The 22,111-nt window shown below is 52.3% G+C and overlaps 1 protein-coding gene across 4 annotated transcripts; it reads right to left on the bottom strand.

Annotated features, from left to right (window-relative positions):
- Window positions 1–928: 928 nt before the first annotated feature.
- RNPS1 (RNA binding protein with serine rich domain 1) lies at window positions 929–15,504 on the bottom strand. Of its 4 annotated transcripts, none has more exons than XM_030798802.1 (8): window positions 15,164–15,504; window positions 11,678–11,865; window positions 11,281–11,436; window positions 10,204–10,395; window positions 9,849–9,951; window positions 9,387–9,540; window positions 2,789–2,930; window positions 929–1,878 (listed from the first exon to the last, which is right to left on the bottom strand). In XM_030798802.1, the coding sequence occupies exons 2-8, from the start codon at window positions 11,746–11,748 to the stop codon at window positions 1,779–1,781; spliced, it is 918 nt and encodes a 305-aa protein (XP_030654662.1). In that variant the 5' UTR covers window positions 11,749–11,865; window positions 15,164–15,504; the 3' UTR covers window positions 929–1,778. The 4 variants fall into 4 exon arrangements, with proteins under 4 accessions (XP_030654662.1, XP_030654663.1, XP_030654664.1 ...); XM_030798803.1 differs by lacking the exon at window positions 15,164–15,504 and adding an exon at window positions 14,772–14,995; XM_030798804.1 differs by lacking the exon at window positions 15,164–15,504 and having other exon boundaries at window positions 11,678–12,633.
- Between the last annotated feature and the right edge of the window lie 6,607 nt (window positions 15,505–22,111).

Here is a 22,111-nt window from a genome sequence, read left to right as displayed (position 1 = left end):
AATGCCGAAGGGTAAGAATACAGTCTATTCCCGCTGGGCCATAAGCAGCAGCTCGGGAGTGGGCCTTTGTACTGTCTGGTGTAGGGTCTTGGTCCGACCACTGGGCAGTAAGGTCCCAGCAGTGTTGGATGGTCTCAACTTTTGTTCTCATCGTAAGCATTTCCAATTCTTGTGTCCCAAACCAATTTTTGAGGTGGAAAAATGGCCACTTAACGGAGGAGGAAGCAAGCCTGGCATGGCGACACACACCTGTAACCCCAGTGACTCAGGACCAGCTGGGCAACATAGCAACACCTTGTTGCTACAGAAAATTTTTAAAAATTAGCCCCTGCTGCCGGGCGCGGTGGCTCATACCTATAATCCCAGCACTTTGGGGGGCCGAGATGGGCAAATCACGAGGTCAGGAGTTCGAGACCACCCAGGCCAATATGGTGAAACCCCGTCTCTACTAGAAATACAAAAAATTAGCTGGGCATGGTGGCGGGCGCCTGTAATTCCAGCTACTCAAGGAGGCTGAGGCAGGAAAATCACTTGAACCCAGGAGGCAGAGGTTGTAGTGAGCCGATATTGCGCCACTGCACTCCAACCCAGGCAACAGAGACTCTGTCAAAAAAAAAAAAAAAAAAAAAAATTAGCTCCTGCTACTCTGGAGACTGAAGCAGGAGTTGGAGGCTGTAGTGAGCTATGATCGCGCCACGGTACATACTCCAGCCTGGGTGACAGAGCGAGAGTCTGTCTGAAAACACACGCACATTCCGAGGTGGCGATAAAACCATCTCCTATTTGTCCACTATAGGAGCAACCTGGTACCCACAGCACAGAAACCTGAGGTTCTCCCGGCTGAAAGCATGGAGGTGCCACTGTGGATGGTGAGGAACAGAAAGTTACTAGGGGGGAGGGGACAGTGAGAAGGCAGTGAACCCAGTACTAGATTTGCATTCCAATCTTGGGTTTATTCAACACAATTCTTCCACTCTACACAACAAAGTACAAACACAATGTCATCTAAAATGCTACAAAGGTATAAAACTCAAAGAGAAATTTTATAGTACTGACTGTACAATAAAAGCAAAAAGAAAAAAAAAAAGAAAAGCAATGTACATGTTGCCAAGATAACCTGAAAGACCACCATGAAGGGCAGGCACAACCATGGCTGTGTGATGACCCCGCAGAGCTGGCTCTCAACTCACTCGCCAATTTCAGAGTAGAGTGGGGGGGGTGGGGTGTGTGCGTCGGTGCACCGACAGACAGAACCATGCGCAGCAACTACCATGGGTGAGAACATTTTTGGGGGTGTGTGACCCTTGAAGTCGGAAGAGGCCTCGAGAGGCCAGGCCTAACAGGGTTGGCAGCTGCACTAAAGCCTGGGGCGGCTCCCCTTCCAAAAGGACACTGCCCAGAGACGGCAAGGGCACGGCCTGGCCACCATCCCAGGTCATCAGGGAAGGGAAAAGTGTGTTCCCAGGTAAGCAGGGTCAAACCACCCCCAAGAGCCTCACTTGTCCCTGATGGCTCTGCCACTGAACTGACTCTTAGAAATTGGAAACGGGTGAGCTTTCTAGCCAGAAAACCGGAGGGAATCTTGACAGGCACACAGCATCCAAACCGACAGCACTTCCGCAGCCAGGGCCAGGCTGGCAGAGGGGTGCTGATTGCTGCCTGCAAATCCTGCCCGAGTAAAGGGTTTGCTTTCCTACTGATCCTCCTTTGGCTAGAAAAGTGACAAAACTGAGCTGGGTGGGGTATAAGTTACAGGGGCGAGGGCTTCAGTGGCCTGTTTATCGGGACGAGTTGGAGCTGGAGCGGCTCCTGTGGCGGCGGCGGCCCGGGGAGCGTGATCTCCGGCGCACGGGGGACCTGCGCCTCGGGGAGCGGGACCTGCAAGAAGAGGAGAAACCACATCAGAGTAGCTCAGGCTGTAGAGGCAAGCTAGCTTCTGTCTGGGCAGTTCCCCATAGTTTTACTTTTTTGAGACGGAATATCAATCACTCTGTCTCCAGGCCAGAGTGCAGTGGCGCGATCTCGGCTCACTGCAAGCTCCGCCTCCCGGGTTTATGCCATTCTCCTGCCTCAGCCTCCCGAGTAACTGGGACTACAGGCGCCCGCCACCACGCCCGGCTAAGTTTTTGTATTTTTTAGTAGAGACAGGGTTTCACTGTGTTAGCCAGGGTGGTCTCGATCTCCTGACCTTGTGATCTGCCCGCCTCAGCCTCCCAAAGTGATTACAGGCTTGAGCCACCATGCCCGGCAGAAGTTTTACTTTTTAATACTAGAAGTTGGGACAGGTCCCACCTGATGGGCCTGCCCTGAGCTCTTGGGAACGGGTGCTTGTGAGACCCAAGGCAGAAGCCCAGGCTTTCCTCCTCTTCCCCAAAGGCTGAAAGCACAGCTCATCACTGGCAAGGGAAGGCTGAACTGTGGCCTCTGCCGAGGGATCACCACCCCCGCCCCACAACTCTTCTGACCCCCAACTTCTCCCTCTCCTAGCTCTTCTTGTTAGCTCAGAAAAAAGTGGGCCTGCACCTGGGCTCACAGGTCTAGTGGTCTCCTAGGAAGGCCACTGCCCAGACTCATAAAGCTGTGTTGGTGCAACTCTAGGGCGTCCCCTGCCTGTGGCCTACTGCAGCTGTGGCCCTCCTGCTCTCCTCACGAGCTCTGAGGGGCTCCTGCTCTCTGCCAGCCCACATAGCAGTGGAAGGCAGGCACGGCTGAATAAAGGGTCTGAAAGTCACCGTGGTCATATGAGGTTTGTGACCTGATCAGTCCACTGAAACTACAAATTGTTTACCTTCTCCTCATCCGTGGGGGAGACCTGCGCCACATGGGTGGTGGTGGCAACATTCTCCTGGGAGGGCTGAATCTCCTGGGGGGTGGCCTAGGCCAGGGGGCCAGCACGGCAGTGGCAGTGATCTCCTGGCCATCAATTTGTCCTGTTGAAAAAGAGAGCAAGTCATAAAATATCTAACAAGCAACTACCCTATACAATGCATGCCACAGTGAAAGAGACAGGCCTGGGGGGACAATGACAATGTAAGATAATCACAGAAACAGGGCCGGGCACGGTGGCTCACTCCTGTAATCCCAGCACTTTGGGAAGCTGAGGCGGGTGGATCACGAGGTCAGGAGATCGAGACCATCCTGGCTAACATGGTGAAACTGTCTCTACTAAAAAGACAATAAATCAGCTGGGTGTGGTGGTGGGCGCCTGTAGTCCCAGCTACTCGGGAGGTTGAGGCTGCAGTGAGCGGAGATCGTGCCACTGCACTCCAGCCTGAGTAACAAGAGCGAAACTCCGTCTCAAAAAAAAAAAAAAAAAAAAAGAAAAGATAATCACAGAAATAATATCATGACTAATGTTTCATGAGGAAAAGAGGGCCACGGAAACTAACAGGAGATACCAATCTCCACGTGTCGAGGCAGCCTCCCAGGTCAAGAGTCATCCAAGTCAAGAGCTAAAGAATGTACTGGAGGCCAGATGCGGAGGCTCATGCCTGTAATCCCAGCACTTAGGGAAGCCAGGCAGGCGGATCACAATGTCAGGAGTTAGAGACCAGCCTGGCTAACATGGTGAAACCCCATCTCTACTAAAAATGCAAAAATTAGCCAGGCAGGGTGGCGTGTGCCTGTAATCGCAACTACTCAGGAGCTGAGGCAAAAGAATCTCTTGAACCCAGGAGGAGGAGGCTGCAGTGAGCTGACATCATGCCACAGCACTCTAACCTGGGCAACAACTGAGACTCGATCTCAAGAAAAAAAAAAAAAAAAAAAAAAAAGGAATGTGCTGGAATCCACTAGGTGGAAGAGAAGGGCTATGCTGGGCCCTGTGCTAGAAGGATCCAAAGCACTGGTGAGAGAAGGTAGCATCTAGAGCGAGTGACAGGCAAACAGAAGGCCCCAGGGTCAGGGTGGGACCTCCTGGCAGGGCCATGCAGGTAGTATGTGCATTTGCGTTTCCTTCTCCTCCAACCAAGGCAAGCTGGGTCTGGGGCTAAGAGAAGTTCTCTTAGGAGGGCTCTGCAGCACTGAGAGGGGCCTGAATCAACATCAAATGATTTGGCAGGGAAAGGGAAGGATTCAGGGGACAGCTGGGAAGTAAAACTGCCAGAGCTTGGTGATGGATGGGATGGGGGGGTGGTGACGTATGAGCTTCCATTGACGGAGAGGTGGGGCTCTGGTGGGAAGCTGCATGAAGGAAGTTTCAGGAGATGCCAAGGACTTTGTTTGGAAACAAGCAGTCTCAGAGAGGTGGCTCTGCATGTGGATGGCACTGAAACACACCCCATGTGCATGAAGCGAGGAGAGGCAGTGTGGGATGTGGGCTCCAGGGAGAGAGGAAAGGAAATAGAGGTGCAAACCCAGGAACCCCAGGGGAGCATGCACCCCAACCTCAAGAATTGTCTGGTAGCTGGGGATACCCGGAGCCCAAGCACAGCCCCTTCTGTGCCCTAAGGGGTAAAGGGCTCTTTTGTTTTCTCAACTCCTACCTTCAACGGATATGGGGACTAACTCCGGCATGTGGCTATGTATTCAGAACATACTTAACAGGTTTAACTTCAGTAAACTCAGCCTAAGTTAGCCCAAATCAGGGATTTCTCAGCACTGACTCTACAGTAATGAAGAAAAATCCATCTTCTGTGTAGCTGCCAGTAAAGGCCAACCCCTTCTCATCTCCTCTGGAGACAGCGTGGACTCACTCCCTTCAAAGACAGTAGGGGGGACACACACACAAAAATCCTACCAGAATCTTAAGAAAAGTTGGAACGTCTATAATCACACCCACCCAGAAGGTACCCGGGTCTCCTGGGTTTTTAGCTCAGCAAGTGCTCAGACTGTCAAACAGCAGATAATCAGCAGACTCCAAAGCAAAGGTGTGACTTACAAAGCCAACAGCTGATGTGAGGGCACAGAGCTCCTAACTCATTTCAGGACTTAGGTAACTTGTAAGAAAAGTTAGCCAAATACAAAGGAAACTTTCCGAATGCCTGAACGGCAATTATTGAAAAAAAACAGTTAAGCTACTTATACAGTTTGTTAACAGGGCCTCAGATGACGGAAAGTTCTGGGACACGCACACTCCACTCCCCACCAGGCCTGGCAGCCCAGACAGCACTGTGGGCTGTGTTCTCAGCGCCAGCTGCCTCAGTCACAGCAGCAGGGAGTGGAGCAGAGACGACTTCACATTCCTCAAAATGCTGACTTGAGGACAAAATGCCACCCAAAACTATTCACAAGGGTCCATGTGCTTTTAAAACCATTCTGCCAAATACAAATAGCTATAAATGTCATAAGTGGTTACGAGATACAACTGTTTGAGAAATAAACTGTATAAATTCAGTAAATCCAGTCACTCAGCAAAATAAAACTAAAAATGCTGAAATACTGGGAAACTTCTGGTTCTCAGAAATGATTAAAGGAAATATTCCCATATAAAAAGCCAAATGTAAGAAGCCTGAATTTGATCCTTAAGCTTTTAACAGATTGGAAACTCCCTAAAATGTTAATCTATGCATATTTGCTAATTTTTTCCCCAAGAATAGTGTTCCTTTAAACTGGAGCTACAAAAAAAAGGTGTTCCTAAAACATCTTTTCAGTAATTACGCACCCACTAAGAACTGGAATCCATGCCGGGCGCATTGGCTCACGCCTGTAATCCCAGCACTTTGGGAGGTCGAGGCGGGAGGATCATCTGAGGTCAGCAGTTTGAGACAGGCCTGGCCAACATGGTGAAACCCCATCTCTACTAAAAACACAAATATTAGCCAGGCGTGGTGGCGGGAGCCTGTAATCCCAGCTACTTGGGGAGGCTGAGGCAGAAGAATTGCTTGAACCCAGGAGGTGGAAGTTGCGGTGAGCCAAAATCATGCCACTGCACTCCAGCGTGGGCGACAGAGCAAGACTGTCTCAAAAAAAGGTGTGGAAGGTTGATCGTAAAGAAAATTCTCTATGTAAACATGCTGGCTAAAGTTAAAGGGGTATCATCCAGTTTTTCTGTAAATTAAGCATTAAAATTACATTTAGGCCAGGTGCGGTGGCTCACGCCTGTAATCCCAGCTCTTTAGGAGGCCAACGTGCAGGTGGATCACCTGAGGTCAGGAGTTGAAGACCAACCTGGCCAACATGGTGAAACCATGGGTCTACTAAAAATACAAAAATTAGCTGGATATAGTGGAGGGTGCCTGTAATCCCAGCTACTTGGCAGGCTAAGGCAGGAGAATTGCTTGAACCCAGGAGGCAGAGGTTGCAGTGAGCCAAAATTGCACCATTGTACTCCAGCCTGGGAAACAAGAGCAGAAAAAACAGTCTCAAAAAAGGAATGGGTTTAACATTTAGCTTTGTTTGGGCTGTATTTGTATAAATGTTAATGATATGTGTCCCAAAATCACGTAAAACTCCTACAATTGCAATGTATCCTAGTTTACATTTTCAGTAATAATTATAATTATGTTAAATTATCGTGTGCCACAGAGGTAACAAATTTCCCCGTCAATTGTGTCTTTAACTATGGCTGCCCTAAAACCTTTCTGTCATCCATAAACAACTGTCTTGTTTTAATCCTCTTTAGAAGGTGGTTTTATAATCAGCTATAGAGTTCTAACAGGTGCTCTTAAATACAGGTTTCTAATAACTTTGCAGATTGTGACATCAGAATAAAGGAAAAACATTCAGGACTCTTAAAGAACTAAAATAAGGCCGGGCGCGGCGGCTCACGCTTGTAATCCCAGCACTTTGGGAGGCTGAGGCAGGCGGATCACGAGGTCAGGAGATCCAGACCATCCCGGCTAACAGGGTGAAACCCCGTCTCTACTAAAAATACAAAAAATTAGCCGGGCGTGGTGGTGGGCGCCTGTAGTCCCAGCTACTCGAGAGGCCGAGTCAGGAGAATAGCGTGAACCCGGGAGGCGGAGCTTGCAGTGAGCCGAGATTGTGCCACTGCACTCCAGCCCAGGTGACAGAGCAAGACTCCATCTCAACAACAAAAAAAAAGAGAGGTAAAGTGTTCATTAATATCAAGCAGGGCAGAAATTAACTGCATAAAATGAACTAATAGAACACTAAAGTAATCTTTTCAACTTTTTGCTTAAAATATTCCTAATCCTTTTACTTTTCAAAGTCAAAAAAAAAAAGTTTCAAGCTATTAACAGCTTTCAACAATTAAGTTTACTCCTAGGAACAAAACTTGGAACATATTTGTTTCTCTCTACCTAATTTCTTCAGAATTTGGAAACTATTTGTGTGTGTGTGTGTGTGCATTCTTTTTTTATTTTTTGAGACCTAGTATCACTTTGTCGCCCAGACTGGAGTGCAGTGGCGTAATCTTGGCTCGTTGCAATCCCTGCCTCCTAGGTTCAAGCAATTCTCCTGCCTCAGCCTCCCGAGTAGCTGGGACCACAGGTGTGTGCCACCATGCCCGGCTAATTTTTGTATTTTTATTAGAGATGGGGTTTCACCATGTTGGCCATGCTGGTCTCAAACTCCTGACCTCAGGTGATCCATCTTGCCCAGTCTATTTGTACGTATTCTTAGTTTATGGCAAGATAGTTATTTGCATAAGTGCAATAAAAATCTGTACTCTTTTGTAACAGAACACAAAGAAAAAACTGGCCTCCTGTTTTGTGTACACAGTCCCTGTACAGGGTTTCTAATCTGTGGGAAAACATGTCACTTTCTAAGGGACAAAAACCTCAAGTTATCCTGGAACCTCAAGAGGAGAGGATTTCACCCAACTCATAGGTATTTAATTGTACATATCCATGGCTGGGCTTGGGTTTAAAAAGGTATTATCTCAGATTCCTTGTATGGAATGAAGCTCCATACAAGCCCATTTAAAAGGCCTATAGAAAAAATTATGATTCTTGCTCCACTGCATACAAATAATTAAGCCAAGTATAATAAAGCAAACCAGTCCTATTTGTCTTTTAATAAAAATGGGAAGCTAAAAAGAAAATTGTTGGCCGGGCACGGTGGCTCACGCCTGTAATCCCAGCACTTTGGGAGGCCGAGGTGGGCGGATCACAAGGTCAGGAGATGGAGATCATCCTGGCTAACACGGTGAAACCCCGTGCCTACTAAAAACACAAAAAATTAGCTGGGCGTGGTGGCAGGCGCCTGTAGTCAGTCCCAGCTACTTGGGGGGCTGAGGCAGGAGAATGACGTGAACCCAGTAGGCGGAGCTTGCAGTGGGCAGAGATGGTGCTACTGTACTCCAAGACTCTGTCGCAAAAAAAAAAAAAAAAAAAAAGAAAAAAAAATTGTTTCAGAAACTATAGTACACTCATACTGTTTTCAATTTTTTCCTTTTTCTTTTCCTTTTTCCTAATTGGAAATCACTGAACTCTAAGCTGTGCTTTCCTCAAGCCCTGTAAACTGAAGACTAAACTTCAGAAGAAAACAGCAGCAACCTATTTGTATGTGTTGCTGTTGCATACTATTATGTTTCAGCAGGTGCTGCCTCTAGGCCCCCAAAACAGAAAGTCCTACTGGGAACAAATCGACCTCTTCCACTCCACCGCTGTGTTCGGTGCCCCATGATGACAACCCTCTCTCAGCAGGAAGCAGCCAGAAAGATTACAATGCTCTATCTCCCTACGATTCTCGTGATTAATAAATAAATATACATGCATGATAAAAAGCATGAGCAAATTGACAGTGGGGATTGTGGCAGGCCAGGTCTCACTAACGCAGGCCTCCGTAACAAGTGTTTTAGTACTGTCTGAGTAGTTAAATATTACAAGCCAAGGCCCTTATACAAAGGCTGGGATATAAGAAAAGCCCACCAAGAGTTTAGCTTAGGCCTTTCCTGGGCCTTAAAACATAACAAAATAACGAAGAATACGTCAGGACCCATTTAGGATTAAGCCAGTTTTACTGGGAACAAAACTCCCCAAACCTCTGAGATTTAGCAGAAGGCAAAGTAAGGGTAATTACCCCAGCACTTAGAGCCATTTAAATTAAGTAAATTTACTGAGGCTCCAGAGCAAGGTCTTCAAGACTCAATCCTTAGTTAATAGATTAAAAGAAGTTAATAACTCATGTCTTTAGATAAATGTTCACATACATATAGACATATAGCTTAAAAAGCATATAAGCTCTGAAAAACTTTGTAATTTTAAGTTGGTCTGGCAATAATTTCCAGGCCTTTTCCCTGCAACTGGTTGCAGAAATAACAACTCTACCTACTCAGTTAATGTGCATCCTGTTACTGGGCCATGAGAAATAGCAGCCCAAACCTCAGTTTGGTCCAGGAACTGCACCCCAGCCTGGTCAGCAAGTGTGAAACTCCGTCTCAAACAAACAAAAAGAAGTGCAGCCCAGCTGGAAATCAGTTTGAAAGCCCCTAGTGGCGGCAGGTCTTTGAGAGGTCAGGGGTGTGTGGCAGGGTCACCCACCTCCATCCATGTGCTTCAGCGCCTTCTCAGCTTCATCTGGATTCTCAAACTCTACGTATGCATAGCCTTTGGACAGATGGGGATGCATCCTTTCCACGGGCATGTCAATCATTTTAATTTTCCCATAGGTGGAAAATATCTCCATGATGTGATCCTAGAGGGAAAGAAGGGTCACCTGAACGCCCAGCTACCAGTCAGTCATGTCAGACACAGAGAGTTCACCACATCGTGACTAAAACCTCGGCAGGGTAAAACATTCCACCTGATGAGTACCAGTGTTGTTCTGGGATAAATCTCCTAGACACATGTATTAATGGTCCACCAAGAGGAACTCATCAATGCTTTACTCAAACCACGTGCCACCACCCCAGTCCTCCAAAAGGCTACGTTCTAAGTTCACCTGCAGGCACAGGCCTGCTTGTCCACACCCCACTGCCCACGGGAGAGATCCATGATCCTCACCTTTGTCACATTCCTGGTGAGTCTCCCAATGTGCACTTTGGTGGGCTTAGGAGATGGGCTCCGCCTCTTCCTCTCCTTTTCATCTCTTTTAGGTGGTTTGGATCTGATTGAGAAAACGAAACACCAGAAACAATTTCTGTCAAGTCAAAATGTACTAGATGCCTTTCGAGTAAGCTCTTATCTGCTTGTGTGACAGTTTTCATAAGGAAGACTTTCCTGCTAGTTCATGTACATTATTCCTGTCTCAGAAATCCTATTAAACAGAAAGACTCCTTGTGGGTCCCTTTTATAACCTCAATGGTAAATCTGTAGCCCCGAGCTTGTAAACTTTAGTTCCCAGGCGCAGGGCACTCACTTGGAGCGGGAGCGCCTCCTGTTGTCGTGTCTGCGCCGAGAAGGACTTGGAGAGCCAGAAGAGCTGCTAGAGCTGGAGCTGCGGGAGGTGCTGGAGCTTCCTGAGCGGCTGGATGCTGAGGAAGAGCTGGAGCCACTGCTTGAGCCAGTGCTGGTGCTGGAGCCTGAGCTGGAAGTCGAGCTGGACCGAGACCTGAGGGCAAGATGAGGGGTCACAACCACCACACAACAAGTCTCACAGTACAGATGCCTCCTCCAATTCTGTTGTGCTCCCCCCAGGAGAAAGCTGCTGTTCGGGTGCCTCCAGGCCTCACTGCTTTCCCCAGTGGGGAAAACATCACCCCCCAATCCCCTAGCAAGTCACAGCCCTAGGTGTCACATTGTGTGTGGGACAGGACAGAGGTGACGGGCTGCCTTCTACCCATAGAGAAGCCTTTCCTGCTGGTAGGCAAAGGACTCTGGCAAAAGTCAGAACTGCCAACTCAGGCTGGGAAGGCAGCTGCTGGCTGATGCTGACCCAGGCTAGGCTGATTTTTTCTTTTGAGACAGGGTCTGCTACCCAGGCTGGAGTGCAGTGGCATGATCTCCGCACACTGCAGCTTCAACCCCCTGGAATGAAGCCATCCTCCTGACTCAGCCTCCCGAGTAGCTGGGAGTACAGGCGTGTACCACCACACCTGGCTAGTTTTGTTTATTTTCCTCAAACTCCTGGGCTCAAGCCATCCTCTTGCCTCAGCCCTCCCAAGTAGCTGGGACTACAGATGCATGCCACCACGCTCAGCTAATTTTACAAATTAGTCTTTTTTTTTTTTTTTTGTAGAGACCAGCTCTTGTTTTGTTGTCCAGACTGGTCTTGAACTCCACGCCTCAAGCAATCTTCCTGCCTCGGCCTCCCAAAGTGCTGGGATTACAGGCATGAGCCAGTGTACCTGGCCAGTCTGCCATAAATTAGGGTCTCTACTAACAATCAGAGGATGTGTTTTCTTTGTTAATAATCAAGAAAACCAAGCCATCTGTGGGGAGTGGGGGTGTGGCTGTGGCACAGGTCCTCTCCAGGCTCCAGGCCAGCCCGCCCCACCTGGTACTGCTGCTACCACTGGAAGCGCTGCGCCTCTTTCGGGTTTTGTCCCTGCCGCGATCCTTCTCACTCGACTCCTTGGTGGCCCCTTTATCTTTTGAGCGATCCTTGGACTTCTCATCTGAGCGGTCTTTGCGTTTGGTAGGTGAAGGAGCCCTGGATGGTGAGGAAGAGTGTGAGATTGCGTGCTCCTGTGACCAAACCCAAACAGCACAACCCAAAACAGGGGATCAGCATCAGCAGGGCCACAGAGACCCGAGGTGACCACAGAGCAAAGTGGTCTGTGGCTCAGAACACTCACTGTAGAATGCAGAACATTCTCAACTTTCCCCTTTCTGCGGGTCCCTAGCAGTAAGCACCCCCAAGTAGCACTAGAAAAATCTTACAGAAGGATTACCTAGTGCTGGACTTTTTATTATTTTCTTTGACTCCTAGCAAGCTCTTCTTTTTCACTCCTGATAAATCCATTCTCCCCTTCTGAGGTGTTCAAAGCAGCAATGGCGGCCTCACTTATCTGAACTCTCACTTCTAATTTGATTCTGAGAAACGATCCCTAATCGATTGCAATTTACGCCAAAGAGCAGCCTAATAACAAGATAAAAGGGTTTAAAGAGTGAACGAATTGGCAAGGCAACAAGTCTACTTTGCAGTCAAAAGCTGAGCACACAAAAAGGCAGCAAGGGAGCACGGTAAGCAGTGAGTGTCCACACAATTAGGAACACATAGGGACAGTCCCCATGTGCTCATGGAGGCGTCTCTACCCCACACAGGAGGCACAGGCACAACTGTCGCCCCAGCTCATCTTTTTCTTAAAAAAATGGAGATGGTGGAGACCATCACTGTTATTTTACAGGCTGAACAATTCAGTTTTCACCCACAAGTTTGATGAGCCCCTGCAGTCCTTTCAAAATGCCACAGCACCACATTCACATGTAGAACAGAGAAAAACCTAACTCAAGGGTGGTCTCCAGATAGGATTAGATCTCCTGTTTTATTGCAATTTCCCTTTAGGATACACTGGATGTGACTGGAAGCAAAAATCATTTCAAAAGTGACTGGTACCAGCATCAAAACACTTAATACCCAAAAGCACGCAGATGAAATGTACCATATGAACATCTAAAAAGCAGTAGAAGAATCATTTTAAAAAGCAGTTATTGCACTGTACTTTAATAATATGCATATTGAGTGCAGGGGAAGATACATGCAAGTCTGCAATTTACTTTGAAAGAAAAAATAAGATTGATGGGTGGCTAGATACACCATACAGCAAATATAGCAGAAATGTAACTTATAGACTCTTAACCTCTGATTTTTTTTTTTTTTTTTTTGAGATGGAGTCTTGCTCTGTCACCCAGGCTGGAGTGCAGTGGCGCAATCTTGGCTCACTGCAACCTCCGCCTCCTGGGTTCAAGCATTTCTTCTGTGTCAGCCTCCCGAGTAGCTGGGACTACAGGTGCGTGCCACCACGCCTAGCTAATTTTTGTATTTTCAGTACAGACAGGGTTTCACTATATTGACCAGGCTGGTCTCCAACTCCTGACCTCGTGATCTGCCAACCTCGGCCTCCCAAAAGTGCTGGGATTACAGGCGTGAGCCACCAGAACTGGCCCTTGAGTGGTCTTTATGTGAGTATTAACCGTATAATTCGACCTTCCTGTGTTTTTTAACATTTTTCAAAAATAAGATGGAGAAAAATAGTAGGCATTGAAATTGCGTGAGAGACTGCCTGCCACGTAAGAGTTTAGCAAAACGCCTGGACTGCAGAATGTGCTCAAATAATGGTAAGAAATTACTCAAAAACAAATTACGAATTAGTTATGGGCCCTATTTTCCAGAGACCTCTGCCTTCAGTATTTCCAGTAAGGCTCTGCACAAGCTGCAGGAGTTGTTAAGTGAAGCTCTCAGGAATTGAGTCTGAGCTACTTCTGTCTCACCTTCTCCAAGAGCCAGCTGGTAAGGAGGACACAGCACACCAATGTGGTCCTGGTTTCCCTGTGCAGTGCATGCCAGGGGTGCTTCAAAATGCTGCTGAAAACATGTTCTGACCCAAGAAAGAAAAGCACCTGGCTTTGAACAGTCAAATGAGAGCCAGGGAGGGCCGAACACCACCTTTGCTGCTCTTGTCCAGGGGTCTCATGTTTTGCTTTAGAACAGTAAGGTTCTGCAGACACCCAGTAGATAGTGCCTCGACACTACTGGTGTCCTCGGACAATCAGTGAGTATCATTCAGAGTATAATTCAGAGTCTGGAGCCAGAGGGCCTGGGTTTGATTTGAGGTTTTACTGTGTAATTTTAGACAAGTCACTTATCCTTTCTCAAGTTTCTCATCATCAATATGGTGACAATTACAGTTCCAACCTTATAGTTACCCAGGGCATTAATTAAAGACTCGATAAATGTTAGGAGCAAGAGTTGTATCTCCACGTCCGGAGGCTCCTTCCCCCACAGACATTTGTCTCCAAAGTTACATGTAATTTCTGAACTCTCAGCAAGGTTCCTGCACCCCCCCGCCTTAGGATCACCCGCAGCAGCACTGTCCGATAGAAACAGTGTGAGGAGCCACAAGCATCACCTGAAATTCCTTAGTAGTCACGTCACAAAAATGGGTGAAATTAATTTTTAACATTTGACACATACCAAATATTATCTTTCCAACATATAATCAACATAAAAATCTAATAAAGGTTTACTTTTTTTCATAGTCTTCTAAAACTGGTATGTGTTTTAACATCTCAGTTTTGATTAGCTGTATTTCACATGCTTAGTAGCCACATGTGGCCAATGGCTGCTTTACTGGACAGCACAGACCTAGAGTGGAGGTCACACCCGCAGATTCCAGCCCCACCCCGCAGAACTAAAGATCTGCCCGAATGTACTTTGTGAAATCAAACACCACCAGTTACTCTTAAGCACTCCAAACACTAAGAACTACTGAGTAAGCAGACGCCTTGCTGGGCGCGGTCGAGTGCTAGAAAGCAAAAGTTGAGGTTCTCTGTTCACCCAAGTTCAGGTACCGGTTCAGGACCTCGGTTACCTCCCCCATCCTCCGGAAAGGTGCGCGTCCAACAGCCAGAGAGAGGAGAAAACAATTAGTTAAATCTCGAGGAGACGGCGTTCCGGCACAAATCTTCAGAGCACCTTCCCCATTTAAAAGTACATTTCAGGCACAGTTCATGCGGAATCAAGACAAAAAGGCTACTCCACGTTTCTCCTCCACCAACCTTAACCTTCCCGTATCCACCCCTCTGGGGCAACCCATCAAACTGAGCTCGGCCACCGTGCTCGGTCCATAGTGGGCCGTATCCCCACGGCCTAGCGCCGATAATTGCACACGGGAGTCCGAGAAACGTTCGCGGAGTACACGTTTGAATTAATGACTCCGAAGCGGGGATCGGCCGACCTTCCACCGCATCCCACAAAGAAACTCCGCGCCCGCCGACACCGGCCCGACACGCCGACCTCGCCGCTCCCCGTCCGCGTTCACTCACAACTCCCCCGTCCAGGCGCCGGGCCGCGAGCGCTTCCAGGGCAGGGCCTGGCGTTGGGGGCTTGGGTCTCCGGCCCGGCGGGAGGGCCCCAAGGGCGGAGGCCGCGCGCCCCGCTGGTCTGAGTCCCGCGGGCCTGGCTGGGCCACCACCGAGCGTACGAAGCAGAGGCGCCCTTCCGTCCGCAGCGGTACGGACCACTTCCGGGCCACGGCCTCGACACCTCCCACTCCGCCCGCCCCGGGCCACACTCTTTCTCCTCGGAGCCCGCACCGCGCTGCCAGGCCACCGCCGCACTGCGGGGCTGAGGAGTGGACCGGCTTCACGATGCGTCCTGCCGGGCCTGACGGGCAGTCCCCGAAACACGGATGCGGTCGGATTCCGCCCCAACTTACATCTTCCCGCCGCCACCACCTCCTTCTGCTTTCCTCAGCCGCCGAGGCCGGCGCCGCTCTGATGTCAGAGTCAAGGAGCGGGAAGTCGCCGCCGCCCGGCGCGCAGCGATGACGTAAACGTCTGGCCCAATGGGCGCCAGCGGGGAAGCGTTAGAGTCAAGGCAGTTTGTGGGAGCCGCGTTGGGGACGTTCGAGGTGTCTGCTCGCCGTTAAAGTCCCTGGGACTCACCGGGCTGGTTGCACGCTTCCTGGAGCGGGCACATGGGTAGCCTGCTGAGCCTGGGAGCGCCGCGCAATGACAGAGGCTCGTCCTGCGGCGCGGAGGGTATTAACGCGCCCGTGCCCCGCCCCTTTCCTTGCGCGGCGCACTGGGCCCGCCCGGGCCGACTCCGGCCCCTGACGCGGGCGGTGGAGGCGGGGCTCCGGGCCCGGCTGTGCTGAGGGCGGCGGGGTGGTCGCACAGGAGGAGTTCGCAGGCTCTGCGGCCTTGCGTGGCGGGCGTGGGGGCCCGCAGGGCGGAAGTAGCTCGGAGAGACAGGCTGGATCAGGGCGTGCGTTCGTGCGGTCAAAGCCCACCGGTGGCGTTTGGGGTGCTCGCGTGGACGCAGCCTCCGGGCAGGCAGACCTCCACCGGGTGGGCGCGGCAGGCGGGCTGTGCGGGCAGGAAGAGCGACGAGCTTGAGGGTGGAAAATGGGGTGCAACGGGGGGCGTCTCCGGGGAGGTGACACTGCCGCTGAGACCCGAATGGAAGGGCGCGCCCGGCGGGGGATCAGCAGGCGCCGAGGTTCGCTGGAAGCAGGGAAGGGAGGCCGGGGCACCGGCTCGCAGGCCCGCGCGAGCTTCGCGGCAGCGACACGGAGCGTGTGAACGGCGCAGCGCCGAGGCTTCATCCAGCGGCCGGTGCAGGGTCCGGGCGGGGAGCACTGTCGACCAGGGTCTGACCCTGGGTGAGTCCAGAGGTGGCGCCTCTGGCAGGGACAGAGGAGGGGGTGACGCTGTAGGGGTCCAGGCAGGAGGATCCGCGTCAACGCCCCACACTGACAGGGCGGATTTTTTTTTTTTTTGACAAGACTCTCGCACTGTTGCCCAGGCTGGAGTGCAGCGGCGCGAGCTCACTGCAACCTCCGCCTCCCGGGTTCAAGCGATTCTCCTGTCTCAGCCTCCCGAGTAGCTGGGATTACAGGCGCACACTACTACACCCGGCCAATTTTTTGTATTTTTATGGTAGAGACAGGGTTTCACTATGTTGGCCGGACTGGTCGCGAACTCCTGACCTCGTGATCCGCTCCTAGGCTCGCCTTGGCCTCCCAAAGTGCTGGGATTACAGGCGTGAGCCACCGCCCCCGGCCGAGGGCGGGTTTTGTTCACTGCTGTGCCTGGCAGGCACTCGTTGCCCTGTGGTTATTTGTGGAGGGATTGACGGTGCGCTTAGCTTCAGACTTTGAACAGCTTCGTGGCAGCAAGGAACGGAGAAGGGAACAGATCCAAGCCGATCTTTGGGAGGAGAGAACCGGCATGACTCGGAGACTTTAGATGTCAGAGCAAAGGACAGGGTGCAGCTTGGTGACCCGGAGTGGGTGGGTGGGTGAATGGATGGATAGATAGTGGGGATGTGGTCTGCCATCACTTCCCTCTTCCCTGTGTGGGAAGCCAGCTGTTGGTGACTTCCTGCCGAGACCCACTCCCTCTGGCCCTGTCCGAGGGTGTCAGGTGTGCCCTTGACCTTCCCCCTGGGCTAAGGGATGTCCAAGGAGTTGGGGACAAAGGCAGCTAGGAGGAGAAGCTACCTCCCGAGTCTGCTACAGTAAGTCACCAGTGTGTTCCTGTGGGTGGAGGCTGGCAGGCCCATCAGTCTGGTTTGGGTACCCCCGTTGGATTTGGGTTTGATGACATGTAAAGTAAGTTAGATTCTCTGCATTACTGTCACGCCTGCTGTGCCCAGGCATGGAAGGTTAAGTGGAACAGAGGGGCCGCCCCCCTGCTGAAGGGGCCCCAGAATCGGTGCTGGGGGAGGGGGCAGCCTTGGTGGTCCAGGCAGGCACAGGCAGAATTCTCTGAGGTGTCATTGGAGTCCAGTGGTCAGAGAGGTGCTAAAGGGCCCCAAACCTAGAGCCTGTGCCCAGGGCCCCACCGACACCTGGTGGGGAGGGATAGCCTGGTGACCGCACATGACATGGGTGGGGGTGACAGCACCAGCTGGGCCGACAGGCCTCCCCTTGCTGGTTTTTAATGCTCTGCAGTAATTTCATTTGGCCTGCGAATAAGCTTTCACACGTTTTATATTAAGTCTGCGAGTATGATTTATTCAGGCACTTATGAATTTAATCAAATTTGTTTCTAAATATTACTGATTTTTGTTATCAAATGTGCCATCCGCTGTTGAGCTTTGAGAATTGAGCATCCTGGCTTTTGCCATTTTGAGGATCAGCAGAAGCATGTCTGGAAGAAATGTGAGAAAATAAACCTCAGGAGCCTACCCCCACCCTGCCCTTCCCGGAGCTCAGCCCCAGAGCCAGGCTGCTAAGGCTGGGAGCTGGGGCTTCTGGAGCCTCAGGGGCCCTGGTTTGCTGGAGGGGCAAGTAGGGCTTTGCGGACAGGGCATTAGGCAGTCGCCAGAGCCCTGCAGTGCTGGGCATGGGCTTCTCCTGGGCTCTGGCCACGGCCCTGAGCTCCTCCCCTTGCCTTCCCAGAGCTGAAGGTCACCTGCTGACAGTTTGGGGCGGCTCTGTCTTTGAGAGCGTGCCCTCCTGAAGGCAGAATGTACTCCCTGCCTCCATCCTCTGTGGCCCGGTGGCTCTTCAAGTGCCTGCCCTCAGAGGCTGGTGGCCTGGGACACAGGGTTGGGGATCGGCTTGGTGGTGCTGCAGGTCACAGTGGGTCATGAAGGAGCTTTGGGGGGGTGTTGCATTCTCTGGTAAAGCACAGCAAGGGAGCCCTTTTACCCACTACTAAAACCTGGCTCTAGGCCGGGCGCGGTGGCTCGTAATCCCAGCACTTTGGGAAGCCGAGGCGGGCGGATCACGAGGTCAGGAGATCGAGACCACAGTGAAACCCTGTCTCTACTAAAAATACAAAAAATTAGTCGGGCGTGGTGGCGGGCGCCTGTAGTCCCAGCTACTCCGAGAGGCTGAGGCAGGAGAATGGCGTGAACCTGGGAGGCGGAGCTTGCAGTGAGCCGAGATTGCGCCATTGCACTCCAGCCTGGGTGACAGAGCGAGACTCCGTCTCCAAAAAAAAAAAAAAACAAACCCCAAAAAACCTGGCTCTGCACTGAGGCCATGTGCAGCCCAGTCAGGTGGATGAGGGGTAACGACTCAACCTCGGGGACGCATCAGAGGAGGAGCCGTGCCTGCTGAGAGGCGGGTCACCATAGCTTGGCGCCTGTCTGGAGAGGGTGGGGCTGGGGGAGGTGCTGGCCAGGTCCATTGGGGTGGCCAGGCTGGGTCTGAAAGGGCCTTGCACTGGTGTGGGGTGAGCTTGGTCTGTTGGGAGAGTATGCAGTTCGTTGAGGCCTCCCTGGCTCCGGGTTTGCGTGTCTGAGGAGTGGGTATCATCAGGGCCTGAGGCCTCTCCAGTGGGCACGTCTGGACTCTCCCAGGGTCGGGAGCCTGTGCTCATCACAAGCTGAAAGCACTCCATATCTGCTACGATGAAGTCAAGGATGGTGACTGTGAGCCGCCTGGGACCTGAGCTGCCTGGGACTGTGACTGAGGCACCTGGGGTGCCTCTCAGGGCCTGGGGGCTGGGCCCATGGCTAGATGAGCCTTGGTGATGCTGTGGTATTGCCTGGGCCGGGCAGAGCCAGGGGCAGCTGCGGCTGGTCCATGTGGAGCTCCTTCAAGCCGAAGCATCTGACACCAGTGTCTGTGGGGTGTGGGCCCGGCCCCAGGAGCGGGGCCTGGGCAGCCCCGTGTGTTGAGGAAGGAAGGCAGGGCCCCCGCTCCCCGGGCCTGACCCCACTGCTTCAGCCTCCTCCTGCCTGCCTGCAGCCTGGCCTCGAGGGCCCATCAGGTGAGGAGGGGACCCTGCCTGCCCCACCCCATCTTACCTACTGGAAGGGGCCTTGCCCTTTACAGACAGCCTCCAGCCCTCCCACCCTGAGGCCCCTGTGTGGGGTGGCCAGAGCATGCCCAGCATGCTGGGGTTTCGGTTGGGGGGGGGGCATCTGGAGGGAGGGACATCTCAGTTTGGGGAGGGATGAGCAGCCTCAGTGACTGCAGTGCTGGACCATCTCCCGCATGGTGGAGCTCCCCTTGAGCTGTCTGTCTGCAGGGGGCTCTGGCCATTAGTGCAGTCAGGCAGCGTCTGGACAGCACAGGCGGCACCAGCCTCCATGCAGACCAGTCTGTGTGGGAGTGGGGGTGTTAGAGGGCCCAGCTGGCCTATGTCATGAGCATGGTGTTGGTGCGGAGGGGAGCTGAAAACCAGCTGGGTTGGTGCGTTACCGGTGGGGCAGCAGACAGCAGCTGCCCTGGCTGGGGTTCAAGCCCCGGACTGGCCTGATGGAATCCCCTCTCCGTCACCCCCAGGTTCTGTTCTTGCAGGTGTCCGGCCTGGGGCCTTGGGACAGACCTGCAGTCTCCACCACAGCCACAGTGGGTGGGGTCTGGGTCCTCACGGAGGTGATCCTCCACCCCCACCCCTGCCTTGTGCGTGGCAGTGGTGTCTCCTGGAGCTGGTGAGACCCCACCTCACTCAGGAAACCCCCCAGACGCCCCCAGGCAGAAGTGGCCGTACTCCAGGGCCTGCATCCCTGTGCCCCACAGCACGCCCTGGCCGGTTGGTTGTAGGAACTCAGAAAAGCAAAGCAAACAGGATGGTTCCCTGCTGGACACATTTCTATTGCAGATCTTTAGTCCAGGATTCCAGGGGTAGTCAAGGTCACCTGAGTCTTGGGGACTCTGGGCCTGGTCTCTGAAAGCAGCCAGCAAGACAGAGATGGGAAACCCAGCAAGATGGAGTGAGCCAAGGGCACAGGTGGGTCCAGGCGCAGCAGGGAGCTGCCTGGGGGTGACACGCTTGAGGGAGGCCACTGCACACAACCTACCTCAGCCTGAACTTGAGCACTTCCTTTCTTTTTTTTTTTTTTTTTTTTTGAGACGGAGTCTCGCTCTGTCGCCCAAACTGGAGTGCAATGGTGTTATCTCGGCTCACTGCAAGCTCCGCCTCCCGGGTTCACGCCATTCTCCTGCCTCAGCCTCCTGAGTAGCTGGGACTACAGGCGCCCGCCACCACATCCAGCTAATGTTTTTGTATTTTTAGTAGAGACGGGGTTTCACCGTGTTAGCCAGGATGGTCTTGATCTTTTGACTTCATGATCCACCTGCCTCGGCCTCCCAAAGTGCTGGGATTATAGGCATGAGCCACCGCGCCCTGCCAAGCACTTCCTTGAACACAGAGGTGACCATGAGGAGGGAGGCGTGAACCAGGATGATGGGGCGGCAGATGGAGCCTGCCTCCCTGAAACCTGAGGTGACCGAGCCCTGGACTGCCTCCTCCTGCCTACATGGCCGAGAAATAAACTTCTTCTTCAAACCACTGTGACCTGGGATTTTCTGATACCCTCAGCAAGCCTGTTTCTGTGGCCTGGTGTGGGTCCCATGACCTGTGGCCTGGGCTGCCTGTATCCAGCCTGCCCCTCTGCTCTGCTGTAAACCTGTGATGGCAGTGGAGGGGCTTGGTCTGGGCCCGCCCCACTGCGAGGTCTTCCCCTCTCTGAGTTCTGGGTGTGGTTTCAGTTGAGCCACGCCGTTGGACTGGGCCAGCCTGGAGGACAAGGCGCAGGCTCTTCCATATACCTGGCTCGTGGCCCATGGGCCGTCTGCTCACGGGAGCCCTGCACCAGGCCACGCAGAGCAGTGAAGTCAAAACCTCGTCTCCCAGGTCTAAGGTGAACTGGGAGCAGGGCAGGAGTCGGCTCTGTCAGATGCCACAGTTGTTCGGGGACAGTGTCTGTAGAGAATGTGTGGCCCCCCCACCGTGGTCTACGGTGGAGCGTGGATGGGCCGGTCGCTCCTATCCCTGGACCCATGGCTCTTTTCCCCTCCCCTCCCGTGGGCTGGGAACTGCCACAGCTCACGACAAAAATCAGCCAGGGCGGGGTCCTGAGGCTTCAGTTCCAGGCTCCTTAGGGCGCCCCTGGTGACCCAGCTCCAGCACTGAGTTTGCAGAGGCCTTGAGGATGTCCCTGGGATGCCAGATGGGCCTTTCCTGCTGCTCCTGGGGTCATCCAAGCTCCAGATGCTTGGGTGCAGCCTTGGGCCCCTGCCACAGACACCCTGAATGCACCTACCCCTCCTGGTCCCCACACAGCAGCCTCCTGAGCTGCAGATCATTTTCCTAAGAAGGCGCTCTGCTTGTGCCAGTCCTTACTTAAAGACCCCTGCTGGCGCTGGCAGCGTGCTGCCGGGAAGGATGGTGTCTCCTGTGCGTATCCTGTCTATGCACGCTGGCCTCACACGTGTGTGCCTCATGTGGGCTATGTCCTCAGTCCTATATGCTCTCCCCAACCCCCTTCTAGGGTGTCACAGGAGAAAAATGACACATTTCTAAATCTCCAACACATGGGCTTGAAAACAAGTCTCAGGACGCCCTGCAGAAGGGCTGTGGGCATGGACAGGGAGTTGGGTGGCCTCGTGCACTGACCTCTCCCTCTTCCTAGCCCCAGGCCCGACCTAGAGGCCACAGCCCCTGTGGACAGGCTGTGGGGCCAGAAGGGCCCACTTCAGATCTTTTCTCATGTTATATTTTTTATAACATGGAACTAGATGGCAGAAGTTTAAAGGGAATAAAAGAGCTACCGGAGACGATTTGCAGCTTTCATAAATTTCCAGACTGATAAAAACACAGACTTGAAATTGTCCCAAATGAGCCAAAGTGACGAAAACAAGTCTTTTCTAAAACTGAATTCTAAGGGAATGTAAAATGCAGAAGTTCAAATCGGGTTT

This window comes from Nomascus leucogenys, chromosome 18 (genome assembly GCF_006542625.1).
Source record: "Nomascus leucogenys isolate Asia chromosome 18, Asia_NLE_v1, whole genome shotgun sequence".
Classification (NCBI taxonomy): domain Eukaryota; kingdom Metazoa; phylum Chordata; class Mammalia; order Primates; family Hylobatidae; genus Nomascus; species Nomascus leucogenys.
This window is presented reverse-complemented; position numbering and strand designations above follow the sequence as displayed.

Coding starts and splice junctions, on each gene's coding strand:
- RNPS1 (XM_030798802.1), bottom strand. CDS start 11,748: ATGGATTTATCAGGAGTGAAAAAGAAGAGCTTGCTAGGAGTCAAAGAA. Junction 9,952..10,203: donor AGGAGGCGCTCCCGCTCCAA/GTGAGTGCCCTG, acceptor TTTCTCAATCAG/ATCCAAACCACCTAAAAGAG. Junction 9,541..9,848: donor TCACCAGGAATGTGACAAAG/GTGAGGATCATG, acceptor CTTTCCCTCTAG/GATCACATCATGGAGATATT.